Below are 17,934 nucleotides of genomic sequence, written 5' to 3'. Positions count from 1 at the left end.
GCCTGCGGGCTGGAGACAAGCTAGTGTTGTCAATGAGTCCTAGACACAGATGACAGCTGGCTTCTACAAGATGTGAGCTCAGGTCCAGTTCTAGAGCTGCCCACCAGGATAGGGCACTATGTGCCCTTCGTCAGAAGAAAGAATCCAAATCAACGGGTAGCTTCCTGTCCCTTTGGACACCAAGGTTGCTATAGGGTCAGATGCAAAACCTCAGGAATCATGATGTTTTTTCATATTGGAAGAATTCACTAAACAACTGTTGAGTGCTGAATTCTGGGCATTTACTTAAAGATGCAAGGGCAGTCTCTATTATTTTTAATGTTTACAGTGTAGAAGGAAGGTGAGCTAACACACAAAATTATACATGAACATGAATGTGGTTAAATGTCATAAAGAGAGGATTAGAGTTCACCTCAATGAAGGCCAACCACAGGGAGGGCCGTCAGGGTGGCTACAGTCTTGAAAGGCACCTGGGATTAAGTCTGGGAGACAAATCCATGGCAAAGGCCTATGATTCTGGGCCACTGAGCAGTTTCCATGGCTGCAGCCTTCTTTTCCTATCTAGGAGGATAATAATAATCAGGTGCTTATTAGAGTCAGACACTGCACTAGCACTTTGCATATACCACCTCAGGTCATCATTAAACCACCCCGAGGTGGGTACCCTTATCCTATTTTTCAGCTGAGAAAATTGAGGACTTAAGAAGTTAAATAAAGACTAGTTCTTAATAGTACTTATCACACAAAACCAAGAGTTGTTAAATAACTCATCCAAAGTTAATCAGCTAGAAACAGCTGGAGGTGGGATACAAAGCGTGCTTATATTGAAAAATTGAAATGTTATAGAAATCTATAAACAACTACTATGATCCGACAGTGAAAACTTCCCCACAGGCGCTGGGGCAATGCTCAGTTGCCTATGGAGCAGTCCAAATTCTGGGTGGCATCTCTCTCTCTCTCTCTCTCTCTCTCTCTCTCTCTCTCTCTCTCTCTCTCTCTCTCTCGTGCCAGGCTCCTAGACTCTAAGCTGCCTGGGAGGGGCAGAGACCAACAACTCCAGGCGGGAGAAGGCATGATTAGCAGAGAAATTCAAGACTGTAGATTTCAGAATTCTGGAGAATCCGGTGAGAGTCCCAGAGGTGAGCTAGGTGAAAGTCCGCCTGGACTCCAGGGATTCTCTTTCTTCTGACAGGTATGGTTAGTCTGTGTTTGCTTGCCCCTGGTGTCCAAACTCCCCTTCAGTGTCTTCCTGAATGAAAAAGGGACTAGGTCGCAAACCTGGGCACTATCTGGGATACCTGACAAGCCCAATGACCAAAAAACCACACTGATGGTCTGATCCTAAACTCCTGACTGGGCAGACTATGGCAGGCAGTCACGCCCCAGGCCTATCGCTTCCTTAGCAAAGGCCAGTTTTCACCATAACTGAGCTCTGTCCACTGCTCTTATGCATGTAAGATAACCTGCCTTTGAAATGTCCGAGTAATTTTCTTTTCTAGACCCCTCAATGCAAAAGCACAAGGCCGCATTGTTATCTTGTTCCCCACATACCATCTCCATGTGCTATAAATGTTAACTATCCTGTGCCCACTGATGTGAATAAAGCAGGTGTTTCTCCATTTTTAAAAAAAATATATTTTATTGATTTTTCACAGAGAGGAAGAGAGAGGGATAGAGAGTTAGAAACATTGATGAGAGAGAATCATCGATCAGCTGCCTCTTGCACACCCCCCACTGGGGATGTGTTCGCAACCAAGGCACATGCTCTTGACCAGAATTGTACCCGGGACCCTTCAGTCCCCAAGCCGACGCTCTATCCACTGAGCCAAACTGGTCCCGGCTCCATTTTGTTTTTTATCCAATTTTACAGATTTCCCCCCGCTTTGCTTCCTTAACCTACCACCAATGGATTTCCTGTAACCTTCCTTACATTTTCTCCTTCGACTCCAATGTATAAAATAAGCTGCAAATATATAAAATAAGCTGTAAACACTTGCTATTTGGGGAGCATTTTCTCCATCCTTTGACATCTTGCTTCTTGGCATGTCCTTAAAATTTGGTTCAAATCAACTCGAATAAAACTTTCCTATAGGCTGGGTGTTCTTTTGTTGACAGTCTCAACGAATCAGAAGCTATTAGTTCTGACAGCAGCTCTAGAGGTTATTGAGCCCAATCTCTTCAATGTGGAGAAAACTAGAATGCTTTCTCTTTGTTTCAGCAGGTCGTCTTACCACTCAACACGGATGACAGTTATTTCCCTTGATTGCAAAACCCAGAAAAGAACCTTCCAGTTATTGTGTGCATCCTCTGAGAGCCCCTGTCAAACCTGTCTTTCATATTTATGCCATTTGCAGCACCCCCTTTTGTGATAGAGGCATGTGGGTGCGCAGGGGTTTGAGAGCTGCAAACAGAGACTACTGTAGCCTGCCTGTCCTTCTGCATCTTCCCCTGGAAGCCCCAGCGTCTCTGCCGTGTTCAAGGCCAGCAGCCATCCATTTTGTCTGCCAGGCTCCTTATCAGCCTGACCCACTGGCGGTCAAAGCTAAGCGGACTCTTTCACCTCCCGGCTGCTCATCTGAGACACACGATGTGTGGAGAACAGGCTTCCATGCAGAGAGGAACCAAGACTTTCCTCTCGGAGCGTAAGCCGATGAGGAGGAGGAGCACGGGCATGCTAGGAGCACCCCAGGATCTCCTGCCCTTACTCTCCGTTTGGGATAGCAAACATCTGAGCTCTGTGGCTTCCTTGTGGCAATGAGCAGAGGACAGGTGGGGAATGCCACAGAAAGGGGGACAAGTCCCTGCTCTTCTTGCGTAGGGGGCTGGCGAGGCTCACCACACTGCTCACTCTCTTCCGGGACCGACCGGCCAACTACACAGCCCATCTTCTGAGCTCCACCCTCTGCCTTCCCCTCCACTTTTTTGGAACCAAACCCCTGATATCGAGAGCATGGTAGGTTCCCATAGCAATGGGACTTTTAACTGTTTCCATGGCAACCAACACCCAGACCATTTAGTTGCTAGTCAACTGACAGCTGTAAATGAATAGGATTCAGTTTAGAATTCAAGGGATAGGCCAGGAGATTCTCTTCTTAGAAAGAAAAAGACACAACCACCCAAAATGACTCAACTTGTCTAATGATTCTTTAAGGCAGCATCTGTGGAGATCCAGCGCCACTTTCAAACTCAGGTCACACACCACTGCCCATCCCATCACACACACACACACACACACACACACACACACAAACCCCTAAACTGAGTATCCCAGGTCTTTAAACACCCAAAACCCTAGTTCCTGTTCTGTGTTTTCTCCAAAGGGCTCGTGGGAAAACCACTTGTCAAAGATGACTATTATGATGGTGACATTTCTCACACATTACGCTTTCCTCTGGGTCAGGCTCTTCCTGTGTACCACAACCCTGTCCTCATAACCAACCCAGTCACGTAAGCAACACTGGCTTTTTGGATTATCTGATGTGAATGGCTATTTCTAGATCATTTTCCCTGAGCCTGAACCTCACCTGTGTCCAGCCACCCTCCCTACATTGTGGGTGTTCTCAGAGAACAGACTGTTTTATCAACCTTTGCAAAGCATCATTAAGATGAATTTGTTTCCCTTAAGAAGTCAACTGAGATTTCAAAACCAAGGACTGGAAATTATTCCATGCTTTTTGCTTTTTATTGGCCTGATGTGACTAAATGCCAGGCCTCCCACCTAGCACTCCACCAAACTGGGGATATTAGGTATTGTGCTCCCTTTACTCCGTCAGCAGGGGTGCCTCTCATTTATTATTATTATTTTTTAATGATTAGAGTCTGGAATTCATACAGGAGAGATGTTTAAGCCTCCGTGGCTTGCTCAGTGAACGAGAAAAGTATGAGACTCTCGCTGGAAAGAACATGACCTTTTTTATACAGCCTGAGATTCAGTGCTTCTCCATGTTTTAATGACTCCGGGGGCACCTGTGAACAATCTGTACTGAAGATGACCTTTCAAACTAATCCCCCCACAGGAGCACTAACTAGCTCACCGCTGCTGGATCCACGTGGCCTCACATTGGCCGGTAAGCAGGTATAAGCTGTCGTGTTACCCTTCTGCTCTGACTGAAGGGTCCAGGTTAGCGGAACTATTCTTCTGTCGAGTCCCAGATGAAGGTGGGAGTATGAAGTGCAGGGCGGGTAGCCTTTAGCCTCTAAGGAGCTCAATGACATGAAGAGTCTCCTGGGGACGGGGAAGAGAGCAGACACGCCCGAGAACTGAGCTTTCCTGGGCCCCTCACAGAGTTCCGTGCACAGAGGACAGCCTCATCTTTCCAAGGTGACATACCTCACAGCAGACTGAATTTGACATTCCTGATATTTCTAGGTGAAGAGCAATGCCTGTCTCCCAGAGTAACTGCTAACAGGTACTAAGTCTGTGCTATGCGCCAGGGATCATTCTACATGTTTTACATGCATCCTTTCATTTAATCCTCAGAGCCCTATTGTAATTATCCCTATTTAACAGGTAAGAGACTGAAGCACTTGAGAGCACAGGGATTTATAAAGATCGCACTGGTGGTCTTTTTAATTGGGGAAGCCAGGATCCAGCTACTGGCATTCTGAAGCTGGTGACCACAGAATCCCTTTGGAATTCTTACAAGTCTGACATACCCAGGGTTCGTCAAGGGGAGGCAGTGTGGGCTGTCCCTCTGGTCACCATGTGATGGGATACACAAAAGGTCTTAGCTTCAGAGGACAGTGGTTGAATGGCTCCGGGAGTTAACTAGAATATCTTGGCTGTTGAATAACTTTATTCCCAATCCCTGGCTGTCCCCTGGTGGCTTTCCTGGGAAACTCACCAGCCAAAGAGATCCCAAGTGAAATGAGTGGGGTGAAAAGAACTGGACCAAATGACTTATTTACTGTACAAACACCCTAACCACAAACAGGTAAGCCTTTCAAGGTCCACATTACTCAACTCACTGGGACTAGCAGGTGCTCCCCGTGACGGCTACAAGCTGACTGGCAGTACACTGATTAAAACGGGCAGCAAAATCTATGTTCCCATGATTACACTTGTACTTCAAAAGCAGGAATTAACAAGATTTAATTAATGTAGCCATTACTTGCAACTTCACGTGTCATTTTTAAGCTTCCAGGCTTGCCTCGTGGAAGGTTCCCAAAAAACTATAATACTACGCTTCACGCCAACTTGCAACCAAACTGCTCACCACCCCCTCCCGCTTCAATTCAGTTCCCTCGACCTTTCAGATGTTGTTATTCAACTAGGTGATGTTGGCTTTCACGGCTTATACCACTTGGTGGTATAAGATTATGCAAATAAAGCAGAACAAGGTCACTTTCTACAAAATACTAGTAGATAGGTGAGGTCTAACTGGGCAAGAAGGGGCAAACGGAAGTTTCTGAGAGCTGTGTCTTTACTGCTCTCTGGGACCATGGGCCTGAGTATCCACCTTCCACGCGTCTGGGGAAATTCTCTGAAGGAAGCAGGTGACCTAAGCACAAATGCAGAGACTGCCAAGCTTTTATTTACTCCAAGGGACAATTCCAGGTGCACAAAGAAGTCAAATTAATGTTCAAAAAAGAACCACACCAAAAACCAAACATCTGCTAATCAAGTGTTGAATTTAATGAAAACCACCTAAGACAAAAAGGAGAAATGAGATAACCACGGAGAACCAGTTGAGTTTCTGTCGCAGACCACCTCCCTCTCTGCTGAAACGCGGGACGCCACTGGAGACCAAGTCATTACTGTTGAGGCAGTGGAGCTGGAGGCGCTGTCAAGAGTCAGCAGGCTTGTGGCCGACTCAGTGATGCACTGAACTCAATGAGGCACTTGGAGATGTAAAACCCCAGCTAGAGGAATGTGGTTTGGAACCTGTCCTCCGCTAAGAGGGCCAATTAACCCCAGGGCAGGTTATCTAATATCCCTAAGAACCTCACTCGGCTGGACCCTCCTTATTCCAACAGCATAAAACACTGAAGACAATTAAACCAACCCCTACACACGCTCTTCTCTCCTTCAACCCTTTTACAAAATATATTACCAGGGCAGCAGTTCTAAGCTCTCCGGAAACAGTGTCTGAGATACAGTTGGAGGCTGAGAGGCATAAACAGTAGTTTAGAAATTCCTTTCCTCTTTTGGCACTGATTTAGGTTAGACTTGCTTTCTCCTCTCCTCCCCCCACTCATGCTCTCATCCCCAGACAGACGTACTGGCATCAACTAGCTCTAGTTTTCAAGCTGTACTGGGATTTCCCAGCAGAAGAGACTCTGGTCTTTGTCATCCCGAAGTTCCCACTTCACCACCAGTTTTATCTGGAGAAAGAGAAGAAGAATTGGGAAAAATGAAACTAGGATCTCATCTCAATCAGCACTGGTTTAACTATGAATCCTAGGAGTACAGTAAAATAAACTGCCTAATTCCTCATGCATTTTTTCTTAAGTCATAGCATCAGGAAAGCTGTTTGGGAAGTGGGCACAGCCTGTGTATTTAAACTTTAGATAACTTAAACCTAGTTAACTTATCAAATATAATTTCTAAAGCCTTTTTTTCCATAAATGAAGGTTTACATAAAAAATAAATTTTACACTTAGACAATTTCTCTTGTATTTGGCAATCTGATTCAGCTTTTTCCAACTGTAACCATGAAGAGCAGAGATCATTAAGTATAAGGAAATTTACTTATTAAGCTATCAAAGCAGAAAGGATATCCAAAGAAGTTTACTGTCATTTGAATAATTTCAGGAACAACAACCCTTGTAGCATATGGTTTCAGTTAAATTCTCTAAACTGCTTTTTAAAAAATTGATTTTAGAGAAAGGGGGGGGGGGGGGGAGAGAGAGAGAGAGAGAGAGAGAGAGAGAGAGAGAGAGAGAGAGAGAGAGAGAGAGAGAGATAGGGACTGATGTGTGAGAGAAACACTGATTGGTTGTCTCCCACACGTACCCTGACTGGAGATTTAACCCGAGACCTTTTGGTGTACAGGATGAAGCTCCAACCAAAAGAGCCACAGAGGCCAAGGCTTAAACTACATTTTTATTTTATATCTCATTAGAGATCTCTGCCTTGGCTTGCTATACTCATGCTATAAGCTGTCCCTTCTAGTTCTTTTTTTTTTTTTTTTTTTAGTTCTTAATAAATTACTGACACTTAGCCAGTCCTTTCTTATATGGACATTAGCTTTCTTGTTTTTTCCTCTCTTTTGTACTCAACTGCTTACAAAACATTTGAATGACAGTGATACCCAGGTTTCTCTAAACTTGGTTTGTAAGTTTTTTAAGAACAAGTACACATTAACTACTGTTTCCCTTAGTGCTTACATTAACATAGCTTAAGCTGTTTTTCAAATAAATTTAATTCCCTTAATAACTACCACATAGAAAGTGCCTACTATGTATCAGACCCTAACTAGATACTCTGTATAAATAACTGAGGCTCTGAAACGCCCACAATTATAAGGCTACTTTGCATATTAATCTATAAACCTGTAGGGTCTCTGACATCTCTTACACATGGACTCCCTACATTAGAGACTTTTTAGGATGTTCTTAATTACTTGCCATTTCTAGAAAATAAATGGCCAGATTGCTCCTGGGTTCTATTTGATTGGAAAAAAGTAATCCCTTTATTTCCTCCATTCTTTTCAAGATACATATTTTTAATACAGGTCCATTCTAGCAGGCTCTATCTTATGAATGTTTAGTAGAAGAAAAAGTAGGCATAGCAGGGGAGTCAGAGGTGAAGGTAGGTAGAGGGCTAGGGTTAGAGTTAGAAAGAAGGCAGAAAGAGTGGAAAAAGCTATTTCTCTGCTATGAACCTAGCAGAGATAGGTAGAGGGTTAGGGTAAGGGTTAGGGTTAGAAAGAAGGCAGAAAGAAGAGTGGAAAAAGCTACTTCTCTCCTATGGACCTAACAAGCTACTTCTCTCTTGTTAACAGATTAATGAAGAAACCTAGATTTTCTGATGATAATGCTATGACAACGTGAAATCTTGAATTACTTGATAGCTGGCTAAAATCTTTTGACACTTTACAGGTTTTGAAATCACAAGACCTGGCTCTAAGACTAAGCTGTAATATTTCTTTGCAGAGTGGACTCTGTTCATATTGCATAATACTGGAGCCTCAAATTTCTTCATCTGTAAAAAAGGGATAATACCATCTCTACAAAGAGTGGTCCAATGAAATATCGTGTATAAAAATGGCTATCCATTAGACTATAGACAAAGAACCAATGGCACTAAAAAATATCTGTGCATCTTGTGATTCCTAACACTCCAACTTATCTCCTTCCCTCAGGCACTTTTCCTTCAGAGTAGGACTCCACTCCACTCTTTTCTTCCTGTCCCCCACTGCCCCACCCCAAGCTATCTATCTCCAGTGTCCTCAACAACAAGGCCACTTACTGAGGGGTACGCACTCTTCACTGGCAGTTTGGCTATGTAGTTGTAAGTCTTGTTTTTTTCGATGGGGCAGGTGACTCCACTCTTACAACCGTCAGGCTCAGGAATGGCAAAGGCAATGGGGACGCCCATCACGATGCCATGTACCACGGCTTTGCTCCCTTGAGACTGAGTACCTGAGGAGAAAAAAGAGAATAGTGGTAGAAACAGCCTATTTCTAAACTCTAAATAAAAATTCAGATATATTCTCAAGCAACAGCATTGCTATGATAGCAAATCGTAACGTTTGCAGCTCTTCATTCCTAGGGCCTATTTCTCTTTGTAGTTATGCTTTGTACCCTCTGTGAATGCAGAGCAAGCATTCACTGCAAAACTTGAAAAATTACTGAATTACGCAACAACAACAACAAAGGGTGTCAGTGCAAAAAACACAGAGAATTGTTTTCTTTGCTCTTTATCCAACCTTGCCCCTCCCTGCCTTTCATAGTTTCTCAGGAGAATCAGAGCTACTGGGAAAATAATAATCTCATTCAATAAAGTAATTGAATTTTGGCCATTAACTTTCTATTTACTACTTCCATCAGCTTCTGTCAAAGTGGATTATGTATTCTAAAGAGTTTTAGGAGACTGGCCTCTAAATTCTCAAATACTCCCACACAAAGGATTCCATTAGAAATTCAGAATAAAATAGGAGGCAATGCAGAAAGAAGGAATACAGAATCTATATACACGCCATGAATATTTAGAAACTGGGTAAGATTGGAAAGAGGTGCATTTCTTGCTAAGTTCTACCTTCCACATAAAAAGATGGGTAGGCGGAATAAATATAATAAAATAAGGGCAACCAGAATTATGAGCTGTTAGGTCATTCTGCAGATCGCGAGTACTGGCTCTGCTTTCTGGGTGCTAATCAGCTCTGCTCTGCACCTCCATGTCTGCTTTGCTCTGCTTCCTGCCAGTCTGCTCTGGTCTGCTCCTTCAGCTCAGCCGGGAAGACCCATTCTCCAGTCTTCCGTGCAATGGGAAAGTGTGCTTTGATATTTCTTATTAGACTGTCTAATCTAGTTCCAAAGGATAGAAAATAAAAGAAGGATTCAGGGTAGATACCTTCCTAGAAATAAAGATTATGCAGTTATCTAGATTCCTGGAAATCTGAAGGTGATGAATGTGGTACCAGAAAGCAACAGGTTTCAATATTTCTTGAAGTTGAAGCAATTTCTCAGATTTCTTGATTGCTTCTTGGGTCCCCAGCGAGTTCCCTAAACCTAAGTATTAATTACTCTTGTATTCTGAGGAAGAACACACACTTAACAGCTAGAAGGTATATTGCCTAAAATAACATTTGGAGGAGTTCCAAAGTCTACAGAATCGGGGTCTGTACTAATACTCTGCACTCTGTAGCTAAACAGAGCTGTCATTTCCATAAAAGCCTACTGCGCACCATGGTCCGAAATAGGGCACAGAGAGCCGAGCTGCCTTCTCTCACCTGTGAACACACGGAAATCTCTTTGCTTTGAGGGAGTCTGGAGTTTGGGAAACAGGCATATGGGAACCACGTATGAGAAGGATGTTTAAGGATGTAGCGAATCCTAGCCATACACAGGCTGGAAGGGGGGTGAGGGTGTCACAGTGTGGCGAAGCACGGGATTTGGTTGGAATGTCTGTAAGGAGGATTCTCTGAGGGGACCTTGCCGAAGGTGGCAGCTCTTACCTTGACTTTTCCAAACAAGTGTGATCTCCCGGGGTGTTTTGCTAGAATCTCTACGTTTAGTTTTTAAGGACTCAACCTTAATAGAAGCACATACTTTCTCACGGATTCTTATAAACTTACTGTATCTAGAGACTGATTTTAGTTCAAGCTGTTATGACAATAAAAGCCAGAGGAGGCAGGCGAACAGGGGTACTCGGCGGTGATAGCCAAGTAGTGCCTTAGCCCTCCCTTTCACAGAAGCGCGTGTTAGAGTAATCCTTCACCCACCGTTCAGGGTCTGCCAATCAGCCCGGGCACGGCATCACAGAATTCTTGACTGCAATTCCCCTCCCCAATCCCCATGCTCATTCTAATACTTGAGACTGGTGTTATGTTTAAGATGAAGTTGAAGGCAGGAGCCACTTTTACTCACTACTGGTGAAGGTGACATTGACCGCATAAGAATGTCCTTTCTGCAGATGGCAGGGCTGAACGGGGCACGGGATCACATTCACTTCCTTTATAACTCCAACCCCCGAACCTGCAAAAGAAGAAAAATAAGTTGAAAAAGGAGAAAAAATAAAGCACATAGGCTGTCCCTTCCTAATGTGAAGAAGCTCTTTTCTTACTTGACCACCAATGATCTCCAGGGAACCACTCATATTTGATGCCTGAAGGGGAATTAAGGAAATTATTAAGTTTATATACCAGTAGCCACTCCACCGCTCTGTAACCTGGGAGGTCTATACCATGAAAAATCACACGCCCCCTCCCCGTTCCTCCCCTCAACCCCTCAGGGCAGCCCAACCACGCACAGTATTTTAATTAAAAAAAAAAAAAAAAAAAAAAAAAAAAAAAATATATATATATATATATATATATATATATATATTTTATTGATTTTGTACAGAGAGGAAGGGAGAGAGATAGAGAGCTAGAAACATTGATGAGAGAGAGTCATTGACCAGCCGCCTCTTGCACACCCCCTACTGGGGATATGCCCGCAACCAAGGTACATGCCCTTGACCGGAATCGAACCCGGGTCCCCTCGGTCCCCAAGCCGACGCTCCATCCACTGAGCCAAACCGGTCTCGGCTATTTTAAAACAACACACATAACATACAAGTGATGGCTCAAGTCCCAGCACTACTGCTTCCATTTGGAATCTTGACACTGGCTGCTTCCAAACTGCCCTCCCTCACCATCTTTCAATCCAGTATTGGTATCTCTTTAAATTAGTGATCTCCAAGTTTTGTATACGCCCACCAGTAAGAACTTTAAGCATTCATCTGCAATATACAGATGTGTACACTCCACTTTGGAAACCTGTGTTCTTCAAAGTAAGTATTTTGGGAGCAAGGTATGCGTCCTTTAAAAAAAAAAAATTCAGTCTGAAAAAGGACGCAAGTGCTGTTTGTTCACCATAAATGTTTGATCAGAAACGGTTAGGTACAAGTCGTTAAAAATCCCATCATCTCATTCAGGCCCCAATACTGGACAGCTGAGTGGGAGAGAATGCAAGTGAACTGCCTGTTAACACTGCCTGTAACAGTAAGGGCAAGCTCTGCAATTCAGCCACCACTGCTGAGAGGTAGACTGAGACCTGATGCCTGGGTTTGAAATCTTACTAATCTCAACAATGGCTCCATTACTTACTGTGGGAACATAGTCATGCTATGCAGTATGTTCCCTTTATCCACGGTTCTCCTTCTGCGGTTTCAGTTACTCAAGGTTAACTGTGGTCCAAAAAGATTAAATGGAAAATTCCAGAAAGAAACAATTCATAAGTCTTAAATTGAGAATAGCATGTGTCACCCAGGACATGACTCACCCCTTTGTTTAGCAAGGCACTTAGCATCTGACTGTCCCCGTATTACAGGGCTTGTGTTCAAGGCACCCTCACTTTACTTAATAATGAGATGGTCCCCAAAGGACAAGAGTAGTGATGCTGGCAATTCATATATTTATATATGCCAAAGAGAAGCTGTATAGCGCTTCCTTTGTGTGAAAAGGTATGTACTACTATGTATAGGAAAAAACATGGCATATACGGGGGGAAGGAGGAACAAAAGTAGGTTTATGGTTGTAGGTACACAAAACACAGTTTATTCTTGTATTACTATTTATAAATTATTGTATTATTTCCTATATGAACACCTGCAAACCTAGTTTTTCCCACCTTACATAGGGTTCGGTGCTATGCATGGCTTCAGAAATCCACTGGAGTTCTTAAAACATACTTCCCATGGATAAAGGGGAGCTACTGTATAATTTTTTTTTACTAATTATTTTAATCACAGCAGCATTCAGTCCATACATTTAATCTAGAATAGCTGCTCCTGGGTGGATTAGCATGTTCCCTTTTGCCACACAAGGTGGGCATCTCAACTCAAATATACTTTGTGGGTGGAAATTATGGATCCAGGAGATAGAACACTCTGTCTCTAAAGTAGAATGCATGAAGACAGAAAGCAAACTGAAGGCTCAGAGCATGTTATCTGCTTTATAGTCACCAGGTTAGCGCCGTCCTGTAGGATAGGAACTGAGCAGCTCAGGTGGATGGCCTCTGCTTTCTCAGCCTGAGTCTGCTCTTGGGTGTAACAATCATCATACTGACCAACTCTGCTCCAGCTAGTACCTCATCCCCAGCTTGCTTCCCCATCATGGCCAAGTTCTCAAACTCTACCCTCAAGAATTCTCTTCTCTAAGCACTCTGTTCCACTCTCTCAGAACCTCTATAGTTGGGGGAATGGGGTTAAGAGGGGAAGATCCAGAACTTTAATCAACAACCTATTGAAAACCAGTGCTTATAGTATTAAATTCAAAGCTTTCTGAATTTAGCTTTTCTGCCTGCTTCTTTCAAGGCTGAGTCACATGATGCAGAAGGAACTGAGTAAAGGATAATACTTGTAGCTCCTTCATCCACTTTTTCAGCCGACAAGAGGTTCTTGCACTTCCAATGTCAATAGAACAAACTCCGCGGTCCTAACCTGCAAAAATTGCAAAACTCGTTTGCTTGGCTCTATTTCTCACTTGAGGAGATGCCACTCCAGGGAAAAGAAGCCATACAGTCGAACTCAAAAAACTTTTGATGTGGGCACTAGAGTTTTCACATTGTATTTCCCAATTCAAAAGTAAATTGAAAATCTGTAATGGAAACTCTCCTTCCCTTAAGAAGTTCTTGCCATAGGTATACACCTGCTTTTTTCAAAGGAGTAGAACAATGTTTGGATTTAATTCCCCCCCCCCCCCAAGGTTACCACTGAAACCTAAAGTGGCTCAAAAACACACACTGGTTTCTTACTGCTCACTAGTTGTGAGAATGTGGGCAAGGTATTCTATGTATCTTTCCTCATCTAGAAAACAGGTTATGAGGGTTGAACGCAGCGTCTTCCTCCAAACTAGCCCCTAAATTTAATGGAGGGCAAGTTAGTAACCTGCCTTTCAAGTGTTAGTATCCTCGTTCTATCAGCAGTCTATTCCTTAATCAATCTGTCTCCCCTAGCCCCCGACTTTGCTTTTGCTTCAACATGAATTTTGATGACAGTGGAAAGAGTATCCTCTCATTTACTTTTCCAACAAGTATTTATTAATATTTACTATTACTTGGGAACTGGATATACAGGAGCAAACTTATGCTGGTTCCCCATTCTACTCTGTTACTTTGGTTAAGTTTCCTACCATCTCTGGAATTCAATGACTGACTATATATGATCTCCAAGTTTCCTCCCAGCTCACAAATTATATAAAATCAGTTTCGTGCCGTTCATTTATCATTATATATCTCTTCACCCCAGAAAAGCTCAGCAGGAGCAATTGCCTCTACAGACCTGACTGAACGAACTCACAACTTCTACACCCGGGCTCCCCTTTAACTTCCCAACAGGACTCCAACCACAGCGGCGAGAGGGGGGTATGTGTCACACGCTGCGGCCAGAAACGCGAGATCCATAGGCAGGAAGAAATGACACCATTCCACAGCCCCCAGGAAATGCTAACGGAATTCATCGTGAAAAGGAGAACTGATTTTTGACTTGTCAGCAAAAGCTGGGTTAAAAGAGAAAAGCAAACACAGTGAGTGGGAAGGGAGAGGTCACCCACGGTTCGAGGCAAAACTAAAAAGTTCTGCGCCGCTCCCCTCCCTTCCCCTCCCCGCCGCGCTGTCCATGGACCTCCAGCCGTCCGCCCTACAAACTTAGGGAAACTCCAGCAGGAGGTCCACCCATGGCCAGGGGCGTCCAGGGACTCCCCGCACGCGTTCCGAGGACAGAGACATCGCCGTGAGAGGCCGCGTTTCCTCGAGGACGGCACTTTCTCCCCGACCCACCCCCAGAGGGGTCCGAGGCTGAGCCGGGCCGCCGACGGGGACCCGCCCCACCTCGCTCGGCTCTCAGCGCGCGGTTCCGGCGGAGGAGGCTCCCGCCGGCGAGAGCGCGGCACCTGCGGCGGGTCCGGGACTCACCGCAGTCCTTGAAGCGCACCGGCTCTGCCAGGGCGGAGGGGCTGAGCGCCAGGAGCAGGAACGCGGCGGCGGCCACGTAACACATAGCTGCTCAGGGACTTCCAAGCGCCGGGAAGGAAGAAGCGGCCGCCGGAATCACAAGATAAACCTGCCGGGGCGGGGCTCGGGGAGGAGCTCTATCCGGCGACCCGACACCCGCAAACAAGGCCTCGGCCCGCCCACGCCCACGCCCACGCCCACGCCCCGCCCCCGGCTGCTGGGCCCAGGCCCCAGTCGGGCTCCGCCCACACAGAGGACTGGGATACATCTCCGCCCCGCCTCTCTCTTCCGTTCCCGGCTCGGTCGGTGCAGTCTCGCTTCCGCAGTTGGGAGCGCTCCTAGCCAATGAAATGTCTCCGCTTCTCGCACCACCCAATAGGCGCGCTCGGAGGCAGGGTCTCTGTAGGTTCCGCCTCCGAGGCGCTGGAGGAGTCGGGGATTGGGGAGACGCGAGGGGCGGGGCTTGCTGAGGAAGATGGCGGCCGCCAGGGGCTTGTCCCTAACGGCGGCGGCCCTGCGAGCGGCCACCCCCTGGTGGAGGAGCAGGTACCAAGTCCAAAAGGACACTGGGGGAGTGTGTTCGGGTTTGTGACTCCCAGGACTAAGCGGAAACGAAGGTCCTCGGGGGGGAGGTGAGGGTGGGGCGCGAGGCTGTCCTGGTGGAGGTCGTCGGGTTTGTTGTGAGGATAGTGCTGTGGGCGTTGTTGCCAGGTTTGGCGGGACGCTGTCCAGGTGGGGGTCGCCAGGTGTCCCTCTGCTCGTGGGCTCATCGTCCTCCCTCGTGGCAGGTTCTTCGCGGCGTCCGCCCGACCTCCGGTGCCTCGGGAAGCGTCGTCCTCCAGCCCCGAGGCTGGCGAAGGGCAGATCCACATCACCAACAGCTGCGTCCAGGTGAGTGGGGGCCTCCCCGGGGCCCACCCTTTTGTCTCCGGTTGCCTGGCATTCCTGATCCCCTCTTCCTGCATTTCAGAGGCTCCTGGAAATCACCCAAGGGGCAGAATTCCTCAGGCTGGAGGTGGAGGGAGGTGGATGCTCCGGATTCCAGTACAGATTTTCACTGGATACAGTGATCAACCCCGATGACAGGCAAGGAGGAAGGGAAGGGGTGTGTGGGAGGGATAAACGTGAGTCTAGTTTCAGTTGCACTTTTATTCCAAATGTAAAAAGTTTGCTCAAGACGCGTAACACCACTTTTCCCACACCAGGGTGGGAGACAAGTGAAGATGTTTTGTCTTGTTTCAAAAGAACCAAGTTATAGGAGGAAGATTGGCCTTCCTGGGTCCATAGGGTAGTTCGGCTGGATTAAATGCCAGGTCTAAATTTCTAAACATTTCCCAGTAGTCATTCCATTGAATCTTTTTGCCTCAAAATCAGCACCTTTTGGAGGCAATAAGGAATGCTTCCTCTATTTCAGAAAACTGAGAATGCACCCCTCTCACATCAGGGCTCAGAGTGTCATGTTTTTGGTGTTTATGACAGTCATTAATGCTTTTCTCCTGTGTGTGTGTGTGTGTGTGTGTGTGTGTGTGTGTGTTTATTTTTTTCCTCCCAGGGTATTTGAACAGGGTGGGGCACGAGTGGTGGTTGACTCTGATAGCTTGGCCTTCGTGAAAGGGGCCCACGTGGACTTCTGCCAAGAGCTGATCCGGAGCTCATTTCAAGTGCTGAACAACCCTCAAGCGGAGAAAGGCTGCTCCTGTGGCTCTTCCTTCTCCGTCAAGCTTTGATGAGAGGACAGGTGACCCAGAGGTGGCTGCCATTGGTACCAATTTGAGGAACCTGGAATGAGTGGAATTTTAGTGGTTTCCTTCCAATCATGTCCCTCCCACAATTTTATTTCCCACAATCCAGGAGTGTTGTGTTTCGCCACTATTTTTTTTTTTTTCAGAATGTGAAGCAATCTTGACTCTTGACTTCATTTCTCCTGCACAATTCTAAGGCCAAGGCTTAGATGCTGTTACCTAAGGTTTAATGACTAGTAGTTGAAACCCAGTGTAATTTGTAGAGCCTCCAAGGTTCCAAAATGTGAGTTATTTGTCTGGTCTTCAGAGCTGCTTGTACATATATGTATAACTGTGTATAAAAGCTTCATTTTAAAGCAAGTCCTATTTGCTTGTGTTTTCAATCAGAGTCACAGGTAAAATAGCGTGAACACTCATCACTAGGCCAGAGACGATGAGAAAGGCAACTGAAATTCTCATCTTCATCTCACCCTTCCTGAATGTGCTAGTTGACTTACTCTTATTTTCTATGCAGCTCATGCTCCAATTCCCATGTGCCAGGACAGATAGATTTTCTTATCACACTCAGAATTCTTTATTTTATTTATTTTTAAAATTTTATTTTATTTTTTTACATCACCATTTATCCCCTCTATCCCTCTTACATACTCAGAATTCAGATTCACAAAATCAAAAGCCCATCACTCAGAAAACAGACCCAACTCCCACTGATACCGTAATCACTTGAAAAATAGCCTCCACATTCCTACAGACATTTCAAGATTCTGTGATCATTTAGTGACTGAATCTTTTAAGGATATGTTGCTTCACTTACCTTATGGAGTAAATCGCCTCGGTCTCACACATAAAAGAAACTGGTCCCTTTGTTGGAATAGATAATAGATACTCAGGGATTTTCTTTTAGGTTGAATTACCAGATAAAGTGCAGGATACCCAGTTAAATTTTGAATTTCAGATGAACAGTAAATAATTTAAGTGTGTCCCAAATACTGTATGAGACATACTAAAAATTCTTCGTTTATCTGAAATTTAAATTTAACAGGGCATCCTATATATTTATTAGGATTATTGAAGTAAAAGCATTTTAAGCCACAAATTCCAATGAATTTTAAAGTTCTTATTTGGGCCCTGGGTGGGTGGCTCATTGTCCCATACACCAAAAAGTTTTGGGTTCAATTCCTGGTCAGGGCATATATCTAGGGTGTGGGTTCAGTCAGGCAACCAATTGATGCTTCTCTTCTCTCTCTCTCTTTCTCTTTCTCTCTTTCCTCCCCTCCCCCTTTCTCTCTAGAAATCAATAAAAACATATCTTTGAGGATTAAAAAAAAGTTAAAGTACTTATTTGAGTATAGCATTTATATAGGCTAGAAATTGTTGTGGTGTGTGTCTGACTCCTGGGGGGTCCAGAATTGCATGGACTGACAACTAAAAAAAGACAAAATACCACCCCCATGATGAATGATTTATAAATGCTAATATTGGGAAACTGACTCAAGTTGATTCTGGAAGAATTGTTGGTTAAACCCACCTTTTCTTCCAAAGCCTACTAGTAAAAGTTCATTATAGCAAAAATGTGCATTTCTGGGCTGGA

The 17,934-nt window shown here is 44.9% G+C and overlaps 2 protein-coding genes across 3 annotated transcripts; one reads left to right on the top strand and one right to left on the bottom strand.

Moving 5' to 3' along the window:
• Positions 1-5,614: 5,614 nt before the first annotated feature.
• Positions 5,615-14,897, bottom strand: NPC2 (NPC intracellular cholesterol transporter 2). Its single transcript, XM_084893792.1, has 4 exons — positions 14,563-14,897; positions 10,534-10,641; positions 8,414-8,586; positions 5,615-6,324 (listed from the first exon to the last, which is right to left on the bottom strand). The coding sequence occupies exons 1-4, from the start codon at positions 14,645-14,647 to the stop codon at positions 6,238-6,240; spliced, it is 453 nt and encodes a 150-aa protein (XP_084749918.1). The 5' UTR covers positions 14,648-14,897; the 3' UTR covers positions 5,615-6,237.
• Positions 14,898-15,012: 115 nt separating this feature from the next.
• ISCA2 (iron-sulfur cluster assembly 2) lies at positions 15,013-17,677 on the top strand. Of its 2 annotated transcripts, XR_014795897.1 has the most exons (5): positions 15,013-15,147; positions 15,390-15,492; positions 15,572-15,687; positions 16,154-16,626; positions 17,635-17,677. XR_014795897.1 is itself a non-coding variant. In XM_084893773.1 (4 exons), exons 1-4 carry the CDS (start codon positions 15,077-15,079, stop codon positions 16,326-16,328), a joined length of 465 nt encoding a protein of 154 aa, XP_084749899.1. In that variant the 5' UTR covers positions 15,013-15,076; the 3' UTR covers positions 16,329-16,696. The 2 variants fall into 2 exon arrangements, 1 of the variants encoding a protein (XP_084749899.1); XM_084893773.1 differs by lacking the exon at positions 17,635-17,677 and having other exon boundaries at positions 16,154-16,696.
• Positions 17,678-17,934: the final 257 nt, after the last annotated feature.

The sequence above is a fragment of the Pipistrellus hanaki genome (assembly GCF_964339955.1).
Source record: "Pipistrellus hanaki genome assembly, chromosome: 1".
Classification (NCBI taxonomy): domain Eukaryota; kingdom Metazoa; phylum Chordata; class Mammalia; order Chiroptera; family Vespertilionidae; genus Pipistrellus; species Pipistrellus hanaki.
This window is presented reverse-complemented; position numbering and strand designations above follow the sequence as displayed.

Excerpts from the sequence above, each read along its gene's own strand:
- NPC2 (XM_084893792.1), bottom strand. The coding sequence starts at position 14,647 with ATGTGTTACGTGGCCGCCGCCGCGTTCCTGCTCCTGGCGCTCAGCCCC. Across the intron at positions 10,642-14,562 it reads GGTGCGCTTCAAGGACTGCG|GTTCGGGGGTTGGAGTTATA; the intron begins GTGAGTCCCGGA and ends CTTCTTTTGCAG. Across the intron at positions 8,587-10,533 it reads CAATGTCACCTTCACCAGTA|GTACTCAGTCTCAAGGGAGC; the intron begins GTGAGTAAAAGT and ends TTTTCTCCTCAG.
- ISCA2 (XM_084893773.1), top strand. The coding sequence starts at position 15,077 with ATGGCGGCCGCCAGGGGCTTGTCCCTAACGGCGGCGGCCCTGCGAGCG. Across the intron at positions 15,493-15,571 it reads TCACCAACAGCTGCGTCCAG|AGGCTCCTGGAAATCACCCA; the intron begins GTGAGTGGGGGC and ends CCTGCATTTCAG. Across the intron at positions 15,688-16,153 it reads GTGATCAACCCCGATGACAG|GGTATTTGAACAGGGTGGGG; the intron begins GCAAGGAGGAAG and ends TTTTCCTCCCAG.